This window comes from Protopterus annectens, chromosome 9.part0 (assembly GCF_019279795.1).
Source record: "Protopterus annectens isolate FY-2018-M chromosome 9.part0, PAN1.0, whole genome shotgun sequence".
Lineage (NCBI taxonomy): Eukaryota > Metazoa > Chordata > Ceratodontiformes > Protopteridae > Protopterus > Protopterus annectens.
In genome coordinates, this window is record NC_056743.1 from 1,815,542,591 (window position 1) to 1,815,563,183 (window position 20,593).

Sequence of the window (20,593 nt, forward strand, 5' to 3'; positions counted from 1 at the left end):
CTGTGTAGTGTTTCCATACCATCCACTTATCTGCATAGGATTTCTATGGGTTCTCCACTTTGTTCCAACCTGCAAAAGCACATGTCAGCTGGCTATTCTAAATTATACATTTATTCTGGCTGTTGTGGCCTGGGTTATAGCTGAAAAGGGTCTGGCATTGGATTGGCTCACTTACCCATTAAATTAAAATGTAAAAAAAGTCACTACAGTTGAAATCAGACAAATGAAGGTTTTTAAACAGAGATGGTAATAGCTTAAGTTAAGATTACTGTTATATGCACTTGTAGTCTAAATGGGCATTTACTCACATTTCTTTTTATTCTGATGGCTCTTTGGGATTGTGCTACTGCGAGGTTACAATAACATGACCTACTTGCTCATGTATTCAGCTGTACTTTACAAGGCTAAGGGTTCTGAGGGTGCAAGTTCAGGATGTATGAAAACTTAAGTTAAAAAATGTAAACAGATATTTTGCAGCTCACACAGTTCACTATTTACTTGGCTCTAGCATTGTTTGCACAGTTCACTCCATTTTCACTGCTAACATTCTGGGGCTTACCACTTAAGAATTGACTACTTTAAGTAAAAGATACATTGTATCACAGGTCTTGTCTCAATATATTTATTAATGTTTTACTTTGCAATATACTTTAGGCTGTGGTTGACTGGCATACAGTCCAGCATTATTCTTTGCCTTGCACCCTCTGAATGCTGGGATAGGGTCTGCTCCCTCGTATACCTTAAATAGGATAAAGCCGTATTAAAGAATGAAAGATCCAATGTATGTACGGATAAGTGCACGAGTTATGGTGACACGGATGAATCAGGTGAACAAGACCTGTCATTGTTAAAGAAACAGCAGAAGTTTAATTAATAAATGACATTGTGTAACATCAGGCAAAAGAAAACTTCATACTGATCATAATGACCTTAAGGACCAGCAGTTCTCTGAATATCAGTGCATATGCCCCAGAAGTACACATTACAAGTGTAGTCACCAAACGTCTATGCGGTCATGCTCTCATAGCCAGATTTACTGAACTATATGTTGCTTGACTGATTTTTCCTTGAGGTTTCGAGGACATCATTTAATCTTTATGTACCTGGTGTAAAGTCTTTCGTTCACACGTTATTGTTATTCAGTTATGTATACTCTTGTATACGCTGTCAGTGTCATTATCAATCCTCATTATACAAGTATTGTCTGTATCTACTACCCCTTAGTGTGTAAGGGTTGTGACTGAAAAGGTTCTTCAGACCAGTCCACTTGTCTGGTAAATAAATAAACAAATGAATGAATTAATTATATAATTAATGCCAGGCTAGATGTCTTCATGGGTAAAATTTTAATAAAAATGGCTACAAGTGATTTAAAAAAAAAAGACTTGGGAGTATTTGCATTTGCGGATGACTTCTGCGGTCTGATTTTGGAACAAAGAAACTACTGACATACGATACTAATGATAAAAGATGGATGACAGCGTACATGAATTTTTACATTGACTAAATTATGAAGCACAATGAAAGTGACAGGTTCACATCTCTAAGCTTCCATATACCAACTCCTCCTTCCCACAGAGTTAGAAAAAAAAGAGAAAGTCCCCAAAAAGGTGAACAACAGTCTCAAGCAACACAGTCTTGCACTGTTTCATGACCATGCAACTGATTTACGCAATGCCAGAATCTATGGGCTGATGTATGCTTTAGCACCACCAATAAAAACATATGAAAAACTGTTTAAAGAAATCATGGGGACTTTACAGAAATAAATCATTTTATAACTGCAGAGCATTTTAGATTTCAAAAGTGTAATCAAATGCAGCCTGAAAGCATTTTGAAATATTTCAGAGCTGTGTAGGCTTATTGAGAATTGCATGTTTGGATGGAGGCTAACAGATGTGCTAAGAGATACATTTGTGAATAATGTATGGCATAAAAACATAAATCAGACTGTTCATGCAACCGTTGCAGAACAACAAGCATTATACATAGAAATATCAATGCAAAACGTAGCTAAGGACTTTCTGAAATCAAATAAAGATGTTTGCTCTTAGCAAACTTTCACAACAAAGTCATAATCATCCGGTTCTAAGTGTTTGCATAAAATGCCATGAAATGGGATAATGTGCAAGTGGAATCAAACATTAAAATGAATGGGATCGATATTGTGCAGGACATCAAACATAATCGCATTGTGTACAAAAAAGTGAATGATGGAAATTAGGAACGCTCAGAAAATGTGAGGTGAATACAGAAAAATGAACATTATGGCATAATATGCTTCTTTCTATATAGTGTGAATCAAACTGTAGATATATTTTGGATCTCTGCTGACGTAACCCAAACTGAACTTAAAATGGAGATTATCACAGGAGGTGTTTATCAAGGATTGAAATGTTTTGGGAAACATGAATGAATATGAGAAATTATTTTATACATCATAAGGTGAATCCAAAGTGTTATTGACTACTTTCAGAAATGTAAAGTTGCCACACTCAGCAAAGTGACTCTAAGACTAAGAGTACAATATTAGCATAACATATGTAATGCAGAGAAAAAAGTATTGTGCAGCAATGACAGTGGGTAAATGACTAGAGCTAACGTGATATTTCACTAAGAAGTTGTATATGGCTACAAAGGGCAGAATAAAGTCATTATATGTGATGTGGAGTTATTATGATGACTGATAGATAATTTATTTATTATTTATTTATCCTTTCTTGACCATGTCAGTCCTATTTTGCTAAATAGTGGTGCATCTTTACTGACGATGAAGGAAAATGAAAATCAGTAATTACAAACAGTGAACTAAACCTGCATCCGTCCAGCCATCCATCCATCCATCCAAACCCCTTTTTCTCATTTTTGCACATGGGGTCAGGGTGTCACTTCAGTGGTGACAATCCTCTACAGCCAAGGTTTTACACCACCAGCTGTCTAGCCCTGCCATGGTGGTCGTTCCACAACACACACTCACACCCACAGTCACAACTACAGCCAGTTTAGAGTATCCAAACCACCTACTGCATGTCTTTGGAATGTGGGAGGAAACCGGAGCACCTGGATGAAACCCATGCCAACACAGGGAAGACATGCAGACTCTACACAGAAAGCACCCCAGCTGAGAATTGAACCAGGGAACCTCTTGCTGTGAGGTAACAAGACAGCTGCACCACAGTGCTGCCCAACTATGAATGTACTAGAACTACATGGTAGCATGAATTTTATTCAGGCCAGAAGTGTGTCTCATAATTCTATATCTATAATAGAGACACCCTTAACATAATGGAGGAAATTTAATCCTCAACAGAAAAAATGAAGAATGCTAGATCCAAGGAACCAGATCGCAAATATTTCAGGACATCCATGCATTAGGCAAGCACAGGATGTACCACTATGGGTAAAAGATATGGGGGGGTATCCCTCAGCATCAGTACTGTGGACAGAGAATTCAGAAGTGGAAGAGCCCTAAATGAGAGCATTTAGATATATACAATAAATCTTCCTCTCATTGTTGTTCCTGTACAGAAGACCATGCATTTGGACAGTCTGTCACACTGTTGATGCCCTCTGTTGATTGACTTGTGCTGATCTGCCTTTACCTAGACATTTCTGTGTCAGTTTTTGGTTAAGAAGCATAATGACCCTTTAGTTATACCCATGTATCCCCTTCAAAAGGATTCTATTTATGTAACCTGGAAGCATTCAACTTCTGCTGTCTCAGCTCCCAAGGAGTCTGATGTCCTCAGCAGTCTTAAGGTAAAGACAGTGATATTCAGACTGCATTGCATTGAAGAATCATGCGTGATGGGTTTGGTTGAGCATAGGAGCTAGAGACCACAGTATATTTTACCTTACCACCCACTAAGGACTCATACTGTGGCCAGGCCCCATAGCTGTTGGTCAAAGATATCCAAGTTCCTTATTTCCTTGTGGAGCAGTCACTAAAATCTTAGCAAACATCCCTGACTCTGACATCAAGGAGGACCTTGTTGATATTCTTTCCATTGCTCAGTAGTGGGCTTCAATATATCCCACTACTATTATGTGACTTTGACAGTGGTGATGTTATTTCAAGAGCAATGGGATTTAAATGTATGTATACAGCTCAGGAAGGCCTTCTTGGATGTCTCTGTATGGGAGATGTCCTTTATGGCTATTCCTTCCAGGATCTAGATCATAACCTCCAAAAGGTAAACGAGGGACTAGCCACTGTGATTCACATTGTCTGTCCTAGCCCCTTGTTCTTCTTTTAGACCTTCCCAGTATTGAAGGAAGAAGAGGTCACTTTGAATGAGGAGGGCTCTCACGAATTAAGCAGTATTGCCTCCGTGTGGTCCACAATAATTTTGTAATTTTTACAATGATGATGTTGTGGTTATTTAGAAATATTTTTGCTTTCAAATTGCAAACAATGCAGAATAGCTGGTAACATACTATGACTGCTAGACAGACTATGAGAAGCAGATCAAAAATTCCATGAATTCTTCCAATACCTTTTTTTGAGCTTCACCAAATGTTTCTGAAACTAGTTTGCAGACAGCAGACTGTAATATATATTGGGTCATGACTTGGTCCCACTAATTACCAACAGGAAACTTTCCTTCTTCCATAAGTTGTTTAGTCTTTCCAATGATATGGCCAATCCTACTGTTGAGGCAAAATCAAGAAGTCATCATTATAGCAGTTTTTAACAAATGAGTGATGATGGTTAGGCACATAAGCAGCAGCAAACTACATACATGTTAGTTCTGCACTTCCTTCTGAAAGTCTATTCCATTGCGAGTACTAACTGCAAGGGAGAAATCCCCTCCTCCCTAAGTGTAGCAACCTCAGAGTTGATTATAATAATTTGCAAAGGACTTGGCCTTCCACAAAAATAAGAAAAAATGTGTTTAATGACATTTTAACACTTTTTTTTGTTTGAAATAAGAGTTCAGTTTAGAGGTTTTAATTATTTTTCTACATCTGAACAACTAACACAAGATCTAAATTCAAGGAAAAGAAAGAGGTTGTTATTTAGTGGGAGCCTGAGCAATTCTTTCAAATGCTAATTAAACAATGCATGATAATGCTTCATTAAAAATGTCAGAACTGTTGATGTGCATTTATGTATTTGTCATTTTTTTTGGTAATATGTTCATTCAGATACTTAATTTTTGTTAGTTATTGCCTTTTTTTTCTCTTGAGCACATTCCTCAGCATAGATTTTGAGCTGGGCATAGTGTCTTTGTGTGCAGAGCTGAGAACAGTTAGTTTTTCTTAATATGCTATCATTAACCCAGCAAATCCATCTATTGCCCACAGTTTATATTAACTCATGCCAAGTTATATAATAGAAACAGACCAGTGAAGTAAGTGGGCAAGTCATATAGAAACAGTAAAAGAGAAGAACATTGATACAATTTGAAGTGTGCTCACTTCAGAACTGAGTAATATGTCATGGCAGCATCATAATGCTAATATTCTAATGTTTGTGTTTGACAGGGTGATATTCAGCAGCTGATTATTGTACCGGACTCCAGGTCTGCATATGATTACTGCACACAGTTCATGCCAGGCTGTGACTCACCTTTGACCTATGCTATCCAAACTGACTATTTTGAACCACAAGATGAGGTGAGTAATACACAAAGAACCTTTAAGAATTGTTTAATGATGATTTAATCCTCAAAAGAAAACTATTGTGCAAGGAATGTTATGCTAGGAACCATTGTGAAACTACATTCTTTGGATTACAGTTGTGTATGTTTTGGTCTGTAAGAAGAAATATAGAATGCATTACATTTCATTTCACAACCAAGCTCAAAATTCTGCTTGGCAAGTAACTTATTTTATGGTTAACATTTCTTTGAAAATATGGATTGTTTAATAACCAGTCAAAAATAACAACAGCATAACTGTTGTAGAAAAATATTTGTTCCTGCAATAACAAAACATATCTGAATGAAAAGAAGAAAAAATAATAGATATGAAATGTGGGCTAATCAACAAATTTGTCTTGATTAAACTTGAAAGATGTCTTACAACTGACTTTATAACAAGCTTTATGTGGTCTGGTTTCTATTTCTGGCATCTGGTTTTTCAGTTGTGCTTATGAATGAGTAGGATTGACAAGCTGTTTGGTCCTATTAGCATTCTGTAGTCCCAAAATAGATTTACTCTCTTTAAAACTCTGTCCTTTCATGCTTATTACAGTATTGATTATTACTTTTTTATGTCACTGTTATGGGTGTATTTATTATTTATTATTTTTTTTAAAGGTTGTCACAACCACCAGTATGTGATGGTTAACTGGCACTGACCGGGGTTTGAATCCCAGTACTGCCAACCAAATGCCACTTGGGCATGTGGGAATAGGAATTAAGAGCCCTTAGAGCTGGTCTATTGTCCCAGATAAGTCTGCTGGTCTCAAATTGTTTTGAGTCATACCATTGGTATCCAGTAGGTTAAAGTAAAAAAAATAAAATAAAACAAAATGCACACAAATATGTTTCAATAACTAGTTCAGCAAATGCAACCTGTAACTAAGACCAGAAAGGAAAGATGTGGCCACAGTGGTGCAGCGGTTAGCGTTGCTGCCTCACAGCAAGAGGTTCTTTGGTTTGATCCTTGGCTGGGGTGCCTTCTGTGAGGAGTCTGCATGTTTTCCCTGTGGTTGTGTTGGTTTTCTCTGGGTGCTCCTGTTTCCTCCCACATCCCAAAGACATGCTGTAGGTGGATTGGACACTCTAAATTGGCCATGTGTGTGTGTGTGTGCCTTCTGTGGAAGGTTGGGTGCTGGGCTGGCAACTTGACACTGTAAAACTCTATTGCCAATCATGAGCAGACAGGTGATCTGCTGTGGTGACCCCTAACTGGGAAAAGCTGAAAGAAGAAGTACTGTGTAGAAACTTCTGCTATTCATACCCAGATTAGGACTGCACACTGATCACGTACAGAGCTTTGTCTTTGGCCTATCTCACCAAACCTTTTTTCAATTTTCTGTCTGTAAACAATAGTGTCTTCCAGAACCCCCTTCCCCAAGGTAAGTGCTTTGTAGATGGATTCATTTGTTCACAAACACACACACACACACACACACACACACACACACACACACACACACACACACACACACACACACACACACACACACACTTCCCAGAGATGGCTGGCAAAATTCTTCAGACCTCCACAGCTTTCTTCCTGGAACTGTAATACTGCCACCACCCTACATTTGGCTACTTAACACACAAACACATAGTTGTGTGTGCACACAGGATGCACATGACCACTTTTGATTTAGCCAAATATAAATGATAAATTATTAGAAGTAATATATTTCAGTAGTAGTATGCTCAAATAATAAAGCAAATGCAATGGACAAGATCACCTTCTCAGGTAATACATAATAATAATACATGCACAAATAAAAAAAGCCAGCCACAAGACTGTAAAAGTAAATAAATAAAACTTACTTAAACAATAGTAAAAATGAATGACCTGAGATGTACCTCCCTGGACTACATGAAAAGAGACATAGAGGAGCTCTCTAATTATGTAGCCCAGGCCGATATGACCCTGACCCTGAGCAGCATCTTACCCTCACCAAGAATGATGTCACAGTACAAAGACAAAATGATCAGCTTTAACAACTGGCTCAATTACTGGTGTCATTCTAAGGGGATCCAATGTCTGTCTGCTTGGGATGACATGCTTGACAAGCCACGCTGCTTCACAAGGGATGGCTTGCACCTGTCACCCCTGGGCTTCCGGATATTGGCCAAGGCTCTTGCCACCCCCATAGTGCCTTTTTTAGGCAAGGCTCAAAAGACAAACCCACCTCCCTAGAAAACACAAGTGGAAAAAAACTAAGGGTAATGCTGCTCAATGCCAGAATTCTAAACCTCAAGATGCACTCTGTCGAAGCCCTCCTCAGTATGGAGAACATTGATGACTGTGCAGTGACTGAAACCTGGTTCAAGGCTCCTGAGAGCACCCCAGCACTACCAGGTTATACCTCATATCATGCTTTTCAGCCTCAAAACTTGGACTGAACCACAAAAGGAGGTGGAGTATCCATATTCATCAAAGATACCAACACCTCCAGGTTAGTGGCAATGCACGAAGCATCGGAGACCATCCAGGTGCAACTAACCATAGGCAAAACTGCCCTACAGTTTGTAGCATGCTACAGACCACCCTCTCAAACTCAGGAACCCCACTCAGCCTTCCTGAAGACACTGGAGAGTATGAATGTCTCTCCAAATACCATCATATTGGGAGACTTCAACTACCCAAACATAGACTGGGAGCATTACTCAAGCCCCAACACCCTAGCCAAAAGGTTCCTAGAATTCATAAACTCAAATGTGATGGGACAACTAGTCACCACTCCCACAAGAGGAGATAATATACTAGACCTGATCATCACAAACATGGGGACACAATGCTCCACACCGGAAGTATACCCCTCATTGGTGAGATCAGACCATAAATTAATCTCACTGGAAATCCACATCCCGCTCCCACCCCCAGCACAAAAGACCACAGTGAAGAATTTCTCAAAAGCTGACTTCACACTTCTTAAGACTGAAGTGGTATCCTTCAAGGCCTCTGGGCCAGTGAAAACCACAGCCCACACCGCTGAATCCTTTATAAACACTTTCTACGGACACCTTCAAGAATGCATGGATCATGCAATCCCAAATAAAACCAAGACCCATTCCCCCAAAGGCAGGCGTCCTGTCTGGTGGACCCCAGCCATAAACAAGCTTTACAACAGGAGGAGGAAGCTACTACATGACAGAGCAAAATCCCCAAAAGGGAAGACATCTCTGATCAGTACTAGCAAAAAAACTATGATCACTCATAAAATTATCAAAGGCCAACTTCGAGAGAAAAATCACAAAAGACACTAAAGACAATCGCAAGGCCTTCTTTAGTTATGTTAGAAACCTGGGTGGAAACTCCCAGATATGCTCAGAGTTAGTCCAAAATCACAAAAAATACACTGAGCCCACAGACATTGCCAACATACTGGCAGACAGGTTCAGTGCAAATTTTTCTCCCCCCTCCCCCCAAAAGGAGAAATTTCTATCCCAGCAGAGTGTAGCCTCCCTGACATCTCAGATGCCCAGGTGAGAGCCACCCTCTCCAAAGCTAAAAACACAGCATCAATGGGACCAGACAGTGTCCCGGGTTGCATGCTACATGAACTCCAAGAGGAACTAAACCCGCACATAAGGCTGCTGTTGAATCTTAACTTTACTACAGGATATGTACCCAAAGAATGGCGTACAGCAACAGTGGTCCCACTCCACAAAGGAGGTGCTTCTACGGACCCTGGAAATTACCGCCCCATAAGCTTGATGAGCCTGGTCTGCAAAGCTATGGAGAGGATCATTATGGAACTCATAAACAAAGACATTGGGGACCTACAGACACTGGATCCTACCCAATTCGGCTTTGTCAAGGGCAGATCCTGCCTTTTGAACCTGGTCAACTTTTTTGAAACAGTCACTAAGGCCATTGATGAGGGTAAGGCAGTTCACACAGCCTACCTTGATCTTGCAAAAGCCTTCGACACAATACCCCACTCGGGCATCATAGACAAGCTCACCAGCTTAAACGTAAACCCATATGTCATAAGATGGGTTGCAAACTGGCTCAAGGACAGAACCCACAAGGTCAGAATTGCTGGAGCCATGTCAAACTCTAAGCCAGTCACAAGCGGTGTCCCACAGGGCTCGGTCCTGGGACCCCTCTTGTTCGGCATTTATTTTTCTGAAGTGCAAGCAAACATAGGAGGATTGTGGCTAACAAAGTTCACAGATGACTGCAAACTGGGCAACATAATTGATACTCCAGTGGACACAAGCATCCTTCAGAAAGGCCTCATAGAAACAGATAACTGGTGCCAGAGCCATGGCCTTAAACTGAACGCCAAAAAATATATAGTCGTACCCTTTGGGAAAAACAAAGTACCCACAAATTACCACATAGGTGGTAATCCATTAAGTATGGAAGAAGTAATCATGGACCTAGGGACCCAAGTTGATAGTAACCTCTCATTTGACACTCACATTGCCAAGGTGGTTAGGAAGACCTTCTATATTACCCACCTTATCATGAAAGGATTCACATCTAGATCAAGAGAGGTCATTGTGCCTCTATACTCTTCCCTTATCAGGCCCATAATTGAGTACAATGCCCCATTTGGGATGTACCTTCCTGACACCTGCAGCAGTTACAAAGATCCCAAAAGTACCTCACCAAGAGGATCAAGGGTCTCAAAACATATGTCATATGCTGCCTGGCTGAAGAAACTCCAGCTCTATTCAGTCGCATACCGCCTACTCAGAGGCGATCTATGTCTGATGTACAAGGCCATGTCCAATCTGGAATTAATGGACATGCTCCACCTCAGAAAATCCAAATCCACCAGAGCCACGAGAGCGAGAGATTTGAACCTCAACACAGAAATAAACAGGATGTGCTGGAGGGACAGATTCATAACCCAGAGGCTCCCTACACTCTGGAACAGAATCCCAGTCCATGTTAGGCAGAGCCCCTCACTGACTCTCTTCAAGAGAAATCTTGACGAGTGGATGGGAGATCGTAGGTTTAGCCCAGGGGTCATTTCTGTGTCACTACTAGACAGAGGCACAGTAAACTAAACCCTAAATGGGCATAATATTCTCATTCCAAGGGGTGGCGAAAGCCACACACACTCAGGCTAGGCTTATAAATGCCCTAGGGCAGATAGCCTTGTATGAAGCTATGAACCTATGAACCTAATAGTATTAATGCAGCCTAAATATGCAGATATCACAAACAGTGCACAAAGAAAAATAACAGCTGCACTGAAATTAATATTTAAAGAAGAAATCTACCTAAGCTAAAAAAACAAATCTAATTGCATCTAGGTTAAAGATTACTTTATACTTAGTGTTTTCCTAAAATATACAAGGTTGAAAATGCAGACAATGAAATTACATGGAAGCAGTCATCTTAATATCTTCAGCAAGACTAAGATAGTTTCATGAAGCCAGCTTTAAGTATATATTTATTTCAGCTTATCACTCATGTATAGAAGACAGAGACCAACAGACAACATTATTTCCTTTTCCACATAAAAATAGATACAGTTATATCATAGATAGATTAGTACTAAGCTAACTGTCCTTGTGAGCCATTTTAAGCTTAGCCAATTATCCCTTGTGAGACTCAAACCCTGCACCTTGTGTTTGTAAGGCAAACACTTTAACCATTAGGCCACCCTCCCAACCCTCACATTAGATTACATTTGTTTCCATCTCCTACAGAGTAACAATGGACTAGCTACCATAGGTCTGCAATAAGAACTAAAAAATACATTGTATCTTAAAATCACTTTTCTCTGGTATGACATCTCTTGCCTCCAGTGAACTACTTTATATGACCCAGGTTTACTATGGGATCTTCAGTTTTAATGGGAGGCGTGACTACACTCCCCAAAGGATGAGTGGACCTATTTGGTGGTGGCGCAATATTTATTGGCCTTCAACAGGACTGAAACCTTCAGACTTGTCTTTTTCTAAGGCCATGCTTGAAATCTGAGATCTGCAGCTTTGAGAAATGTTTGTATTCCAGTGGGAAAGAATTCCATGGACCTTCATAAAATTTTGCTTATTTTCAAAATACCATTTTAGTAAGTGAAAATTATAAGATGGCTTGAATATTCAAGTATGATTGTTTGTCATCTTATATAAAATAAGTACATTTTCATGATCCAGTCAATCTTGTATACATTTGTAAACTAGGTATGCCAGCTGGACACAAGTGATCCTTTTCTGGGACAACCCAGGAACACTGTCTGACCAACTAGCCTATTCAGAGTCACACGGTAGGCAAAACAAGGTGAAAGGACTGAAACTCTCTACCCTTGCATATAGGAAGCAGCTTGTTAGTAGCTCAGAGCCTTAATCATATGTGCTAACAGACAGAATAAGGTTGGAGTGTGGTTTTAGAATGAACTGTTGGAATAGGACAGACAGCAGTTTATCCAATAAATAATGGACAAGTTAGGGAACATGCAGATCTTATCTGCTGATAGAATATGTGAAAATCTACAGACTATATGTATGTGTGAGTGAAAGGAGCTTACATTACAGTTTTCTGTGATATCCCTTTCAGAATTCTAAAGAATTAAAAAAGTCTATAAATCTTAATGTATATTTGTTTTTGTTTATATTCTAATGTCCTGACTGCTATATTCAAACTAAATAAATAAAATCAAATATATATATATATATATATATATATATATATATATATATATATATAGAGAGAGAGAGAGAGAGAGATCTGTATGTCTATCTATCTATATATTAAACAAAGTCCATTTTAGTTGTGGCCTGGAAAAACGCTCCATAGCATGTTACATCTAGTAATATTCTATAATAAATCAAACTAGCAGAATATTTGATAAAATTTATAGTATGTGACAGAAATTGTGGATAGTGAATAGCTTTGATATAGTGCACATGTTGAACATAAGTTCCATAAATGATGAATAACAGGCAGTAGTACGGGGTCAGGTCAGGGAGAAAAATGAAGGCTGGCAGGAACTGTTCCTTTCTGCAATGACATAGGGAGACTAGCACCAGCTCAGTGCCATTCAAACAAGGTAAAAGTCTATTAAAAAGACAGCTAGAATAACCTGCATACATTTACACAGTCTTCAATACCTTACTTAATCCAATGCAAGACTACAAGGGAGAAAGAGTATATTCCAGCACTAAATGGGCCCAAAGTAAAAAAACTAATTTTGAATCCCATAACAGTGTACAAGCATTCCGCATACATACAAGCAAGGGTTCTCGCACATACACACATGCACACACACTCCATGCATGCACACAATGTACACCTACTGGCAATTTAGAGGGTCACTATTTCACTTGCAGCACATCTATGGAATGGTGGAGGAAGCTGGAGCATTTGACAAATGCACCAGTTACTTACCCCTTTTGATTTAGCCTTTGCTTACAAAGAAAGGGGTAAGAAGACTCAGCCCAGAGGGCACACAAAAGAACTAAACACTGTAAAGCAACAACATTGCTAATGCTATGGCACTGTGCTGCCTGTAGAATATGGAAGATGCAATAAAATAGCAGATGTTTGAATGATCACTGCTGCAGTAGCCTTAGATATGGGTAGTTAACTGTATTTTGGAGCAGGAAGTAGAAGGGTCCTGGAGCCCCAGGACAAAAGTCCTAGAAAAACTTGATCTAGACCTAGAGAAGAAATCAAGCTTATAGTGCTTTGTAAAAGTATGTACAGAGGACCAAGTAGCAATTATGTCACATTCTATAATACTTCTAGAATCCAACCCTTTCCAAAAAGCCGTAGATACAGCTAGGTTACTATCCTCTTTTGCAAAACCCCTTTCAGGAACATTTTGACATAAGACTGCCTTGAAAGTGGAGGATCCATGGGCAGACATGCTGAAATTGATGATAAATGAACCTTGACAGAGGAATAAGAAAGGCCATTGGATAGCAACTCATACAAATATTGTAAAACCAGAGAATAGCTAGCCCTGAATGGGGTTGTTTATGTTGTTGGCACCAACTAGAAAATATTTTCCATTTCCTAATATATGATTTTGTAGATGCTGGCTTCTTCTCTCCATTAGTACTTACTACACATCCTCAGTAAACAGGTGCCTAAAGGGAATTAAGACCCCTATCATCCAGGCAGTCAGTTGGTGTGTATCAAACACTCCTGTTCTTGTGTGAGTAGAGCCTTTCTGTAAGAAGGTTGTGGTAATTGCCCCAGGCCACTTTCAAAAGAAGGGAGAACCACGATTTCCTGGTGCAGAAGAGATGCACTATAATTACCTGGGGGGATTCCTTATGAATCTTCACAAGTACCCTGGATATTAGTCGAACGGGTGGGTAAGCATACAAAAACATTCCTGTCCAAGTAACAGAAAAAGCATATGTCTTCCAGGCCCTCTTGCATGGAGTCCTGGAATAGTATTTTGACGATTGATTGTTCAGAGAGGAGGCAAGGAGGTCTGCTTGAGGACCTCCCCACAAATGGATGAAATCTTGGAAGACTCCCTGATCTAGTTTCAGTTCATGAGGGTCTGCCCTGGTCCTGCTCATGTTGTTTGTCACAGTTTTGCTCTGATAGAATGTTGGTTGCCTGCAGAGTGAGACTGTACATGAAACTATATCCAAAGCTAACATGGCTAGTCTGCAAAGGGGATACAACCAGGTTCCCTCTTGCTTGTTGATGTACCACGTGAGCAAAGATTTTTCAGAGGGTTGAGTGACTTGATCAGGGTAACATCCCTTTGATATTTATGGTCTTCTATCTGTCCTTGGTTTCCCACACTCCCTGCACTTTTATCTCTCCCAAAACTGCTCCTGAAGCAAAGTCCGACTCATTGGTGGTAACTGACTGTTTTGGAACAGGGAGGGAGAAGGGGGAATCTTGGATTAAAAATTTAAGTAAAAAAATTCTCTACAAACCCCAGAAATGGGATCTAAGAAGATAAATGGTGTTGATGTTGGGATCAAAGAGATTTCAGATACATTGTATATTTTTCATGTGGCATCCTGCCAAGGGTATAATGAGAATCACAGATGCCATTAGAGCCAAAAACCTGAGGTATTCTTCGCAGTGACTAAGTCTGAGTGGAAAATCTTAGAAAAAGATCTAGATAAAAATCTAGTCTTTCATGTGGAAGAAAAGCTCTTTGGACTGAGGTGTCTTTTTTGATATCCTGGGAACACAATCCTTTGTGAGGAGTCAAGAAAGACTTTTCAATGTTTTCATGGAATCCCAGCTTGTATAAGAGATCTCTCATCCAAGAGGGAGACTTTTGGCATTTTTATAAAACTCTGCAAAGACAAAATGTCTAAATATGGAGAAATGTAGATACCCTGTAGCCTGCAATGTGCTATAATTGGAGCTAGATACTTTGTGAACATTCATTGAACAGTTAGTAGTCCAAAGAGAAAGGCAGAGAACTGATTATGTGGTCCAGACACACAAAACCTTAGAGACTCCTGAAGTCTGGATGAATAGGGATGTGATAATAAGCATCTTTAAAGTCTAGTGTTACCAGGAAACTTAAAATAGGAAGAAAAGGTAACAGGTTGTGAAGTGACTTCATTCTGAATTTGGGTACTATCACAAAAAAAGGTTTAGGAAACAAATATCCAGACCTGGTCTCCGAGCAGCTTCATTCTTTGGCTGTAGGAACATCCCTGAATAAAAACTCTTCACCACCTGGAAAGGAGGAACCGGTTATATCACTCCTTGGGAATGACTGACCCCCTGGAAAACAGGAATTTCCTCCCATTGCCATCTGTAACCCTGTTGAATGACTTTTAGAGCCCACTTGTCTGAAACAATCTATTACTAAAGAGAACATTGGAGATTCAAACTTTATAGAAGAGAAAAGGGAACACGGTTGGAGGGGATCAAAAGGCATCTCAAATTGTCATCCAGACTTGTTGGACTGTCTCTGGTTATGAGAGGCTTGACACATCTTTTTGGAACCCCCTTGCCATTCTTAAGCTCTATTTATATACATTTTGCTGTGACTGTTCATTCTGGGTTTTTTTTTACCAAAATTAGATGAGAAGAAAGAAAATCCTTTGGACAGTTTGGAAAAAGAGAGCTGGAAAATCCTAGAGATTCCCTGGGACAGCTTGCCCCTTTCATCACACTTTTGGATCACTTCTGCAGCAGAGCAACCAAAAAACAAATGTATATCCAAGAGAGAATTTAAAAATCTCATTTTTGACATTAATTGGGAGGTTATGAGAATGCATCAAAGCAAACTTCCTTTAAAACCACACCAATGTCCATTGTCCTGAAGGAAGTATCAACACAATCATACACACACTAAGTAGTCATCATCATCATCCTCATCCTCATCATCACCATCATCAACTACATCCCGCTTTTACCATTATTTACATGGGATCGGGGTGTCATACTATTTGTCACCGTGTCTCTCCCTATTTAGTGCCACTCTCCTACCTTCTTCAACACTCATAACTGTCACAGGTCTTCTCTCACACAGTCCATCCACCTTTCTGCTGGAATGCCTTGTTTCCTCTTGCATTCTTCCTGTCTGTCCCAAATCTTTTTCACTAGATTGTCTTCTGCTTTCCTCCACATGTACCCAAACCACTGTAATCTGTTCTCTTTGACCTTTTCGGCAACTGGAGATAATTTGGCTTCTGCTCTGATGTCCTTATTTCTTCATCTGTCCCAAAGTGTGAATCCTACCACCCATGTCAGGCATTTCATCTCGGTCACCTCTAGCTTTCTCAACTGGTCTCTCTTTACTGCCCAGGTTTCTGTAATATACAGTAGTACTGGGTGCACCACTGTTTTATACACTTTAATTTTCAGCTTCTTAGGCATTCTTGTGTCATACATTACCCCTGACACTCTGTGCCAGTTAGCTGAAGACCCTTTGACTCTAGTTTTGACCTCCTCATTCAGGCTTCCCTTCTCATCAACCACCCCTCCTGGGTCTATATCCTAATGCCGAAAGCTGACAAGTTCGAAGCACTAAACTTCGAACTTGAAAGTTCGAAATCTAACAACGTCAAAATGTAGAATGGAGATTGCCATAGATTGCAGGAAGGGAAGAGTTCCCTTTACTGCACTGTAGTGCGATCTCAGAGTTGGTATATTTAAGTAATGGGGGGTGTGCAGGGGGGCTTGCCTCCCGGCATAAAGCGTTTTTTTTTGTTTTGGATGTTGTGTTTTTTTTTTTTACATTCAACGTCAGATTTTGAACATTCAAGTTCAAAGTTTAGTGCTTCAAACTTGTTAGCTTTCAACAATCTGATATAGACCCACTCCTCCCAGATAACTGAAGTTTTAACCTGTTCCACTATTCTCCATTCTATTTTAATTTCTGCTTCTGCTTTCCTCTATTTGCTGCCATTACAACTCCCTTATATGTACTCAGTTTCACCCATGTGCCTTCAGGTTTTCATACAATTCCCCTACCCTTTGCTGAAGTTCCTGCTCAGAGTTTGCCTATAATGCTACATTGTCTGCATACAGCAACTTTGCTGACCTGTTCTCTACAACCTGTTTGCTGATGTAGTCCATCACCAGTATAAACAGCAGTGGGTTCAGAGCTGAACCCTGATGCACACGCACTCCCACTGGGAACCCCTCTGAAAGACCAAACACTGTTCATACTTGAGTCATTGGGTCCTTGTACATAGCCTGCACTAATTCTACCAGTGTTTCTGGGACATCAAACCACTCCAGGACTGTCCAAATCAGCTTTCTTGGGACCTTGTCATATGTTTTTTCCAACTCTAGGAATGCCCAGTTGGACTCTTTTTCTCATTTCTAACTTCTTATCAAGTATCTGTCTCACTGCAAGCATCAGGTTGATTGTGATGTATCCAGATCTGAGAGCAAATTGCTCATTTCCCATGTTACATTCTACTACTCTGCATATCCATTTATCAATTGCCTTCTCCAGAACTTTCATGCAGTGCGATAGGAATTTGATACGTTTATACTACCCATATGAGAATGTCCCTTTTGTTCTTGAACACCAGCGTTAGTATGCGTATTCTCTGGTCATCTGTGATACGTCTTTCTCTCCATACTGCTACGAGTACTCTCAGAAGTCATTTCTGCATAAATCACCCAACATGTCGATCATATCTTCTTTGACCTCATCTGAGCCTGATGCTTTCCTTAACTTCATTTTTTATTACTGTTGTTCTTACTTCTTCTAGGCTGGGCTCCTCTTCTTCTCTCATTGTAGGCTGTGTCTGGGGCACTATAACCTATGAGGGGTTTTCTTTATTCAGAAACTGCTCTAAGTACTCCTTCCATCTGCCCTTGATGTCCTCTGGGCTGGCGAGCAGGTTGTTGCTGACATCCCTTATGAAGGGTGTCTGATTATCTTCTTTATCTTTCTGTCTTTGCCTTGCAACCTGATATAACTTCTTTCTGCCTTCTAATGAGTCACTTCCTAGAAGCTGGTAGAGTGCCTCTGATACCTTGTTTTTTTTGCTATTGCAGCTTTTCTCTTAGCATCTGTGTTAGCCAACCAGTATTCCTTCTTTGTTCATCTTTTCTATCCCCCACTTTTTCCTGCACTCCTTTTTTTGATGACTTCCTGAACTTCTGCATTCCACCACCAGCTTTTCTTATGTAGTTTGATTCCATACATGGCTTGGCCAAATATCTGTTCTGCATTCGTCACACAATGCTGTTTTGAGGCGCTGCCATTCTTCTTCATCTCCACTTATTTCCTCCTCTTTGTATGGTGCTAGAGCCCTGAGTAATGCCTTTAACAGCTGTGGTTTCATTCCAGTCACCTTCCAGGTGTTCAGCTTAGTCTCTGCTTACCTTAGAGCCTTCTCTAGCCACTGCTTGCAGCTTATAGTGGCAACCAGTGGTTTCTGCTGTGGGCCAACTGTGTCACGGAGATGACTTTGCAATCACTGATTCTACCTAAATGCCCTTTCCTTACTAGGAGGAAATGTACCTATGGTGCATGTTAGTAAGTCTTGTATGTGATCTTGTGGCTGTCTCTCTTTTGAACCATGCCTTGGCTACCATCAAACCATATGCCAGGCAGAAGTCTAGAGTCGCCTCTCCTGTATTCCTATTGCCCACCCATGTGGACCCAGACAGTTCACATATCCGGTTCTGTCTGTACCGATATTTGCATCCAGGTCCTCCATTATCAACACCAGTTGTCCTACTTTATCTGTTAAGCCATGCAACTGCTGTATGAATGCACTCTTTTGCTCACTATCACAGCCTTACTGTTTGCATTAGCTGAGATTATGAATACCACCCTATCATTAGGCTGGAGTGTGATTGCCTTGAGTCTTTCACTAATTCTGATGACATCCCTCTCTGCCTTCTGAAGCCTCTCCCTCACCACAATTCCCACACCATTTCTACCCTGTGCTCTTCCTGAGTAGTACACTCTGGATCTCTAGCCAAATGGCTTTGCTGCACTGCCCTCCCACCTTGTCTGTTGGATTCATAGGATATCTAACCTCTTCCTTACCATCATGTTATCTGCTTCCAACCTATGTTCTGTCATAGAACCTACATTGAATGTGGCTATTCTTATTTCATGCTTGGTAGGTTGAATGGTTTTATGTCCACCTTTTCCCTCAAAAGAGCTATCCCAGGTATCATAAGTTGGGCAACTGGACACTGATCCAGAATCTTATTGACCGTTAGCATGGATCCCTACCATAGGTCAGAGTAGGCCAGGTCCTCAGCCTACTTATCACTGACAAATACCCATGCCCATTTTGGAGGCATTAGTTAACATGGCCAGATCACCTAAAGCCATGTCTTTTCCTATCTTCAGGATACTGCACACCACAGTAGATGCCCACAATTATTAGTCTATACAACTCTTCACCTGTGGGGCACCATCTAGAGTCTGTGCTGCTATGCACAGCTCCATTCTTAGGTGAGTTTTGAAATGTAAATACTCAGCATGTTTTTCAGAGGTGAGCAGAACCCCACAGAGACACAAGGAGAACATAGTAACCCTAAACAGGCATTAGTCAGATGAAACCTTGTACCTTGTGTATGGGAGACAAAGACTGTAACCATTATGCCAACTGGTAGTGACCTGTGCAATAGAAGAAACAAAGTTATTTAAAACAGTTGTTTCTTCAGAAGACGAAACTGTAGATAAAACATTCCTCATATTTTCACAATATGTCAGAACAAACTTTAACATATGAGTCTGCCAATTTAAAATTCTGAAAATCAAAGTTACAAAAGTTTTCACTTTTTCCAATACCTATCAGTAATTTTCCCATCCTTATTAGAAAGAGTAGGATTGGTCATAACTAACTACTTACCAGCAGTGGAGTCAACTAAGACTATAATTGCTAGGTCAGGTTTGGGAATAGTGTATAAAAATTTTAAAGACTGAGGAACTTTACTACACCCTGTCTGCCTTTTTATGGACAGCTGGCTGACTATCAGGAGAATTGCAGGCAGTAAGACTCACATCCTTTAAAGCAGGCATGACAGGAGGAATGGGTTTAGGTTCTGGGAAATCCTTCTGTAACAATTCATATTATTTTCTGAGGGACTGAGAAACCTCAGCATTCTCCCCCTGAAAACACTGGGACAATAATTTCAGAGGAAGAGAAACCTCCACAGGAAGAATCAGAAAATGAACTCTCCTCTGAGTCTGAATCACAAATCTGCAGATAAAACCGTGAATCCATCCCTGCATCTTCCCGTTAAGATCTAGAATCTTGAATCTTTTCAGGAAATGAGGCATCTTTGTTTCTTTTACCAGAAAATAATCTTCAAGAAGGATCAATACATTTTCTTCTTAGATGGCTCTACTGCTACTTCCTCCTCCCTCCCAAGTTTCCATTTGAATTTTGGCACTCTCCCATACATTAGGAATACTGCAGCAGTGAATGTAAGGACATAGTACAGTTGTGTAAACACTTATCATAACAGTAGATGTCCTTGCCTTCACTGCTGCAGTATTCACTCCCTTCCTCCATACCCTAGTCCATTTCCTTCCTAAATGTACAGGTTACTCCTTGGGTTACCT

General features: G+C 40.2%; 1 protein-coding gene across 1 annotated transcript in view; it reads left to right on the forward strand.

Moving 5' to 3' along the window:
* The window catches only part of COL5A3 (collagen type V alpha 3 chain), a 1,727,233-nt gene that overhangs the window by 377,626 nt on the left and 1,329,014 nt on the right, over positions 1–20,593 (forward strand). Inside the window, exon 5 of the mRNA XM_044084684.1 lies at positions 5,488–5,619. Coding sequence (XP_043940619.1) covers positions 5,488–5,619 — 132 coding nt within the window. The remainder of the gene's footprint in view (positions 1–5,487; positions 5,620–20,593) is intronic.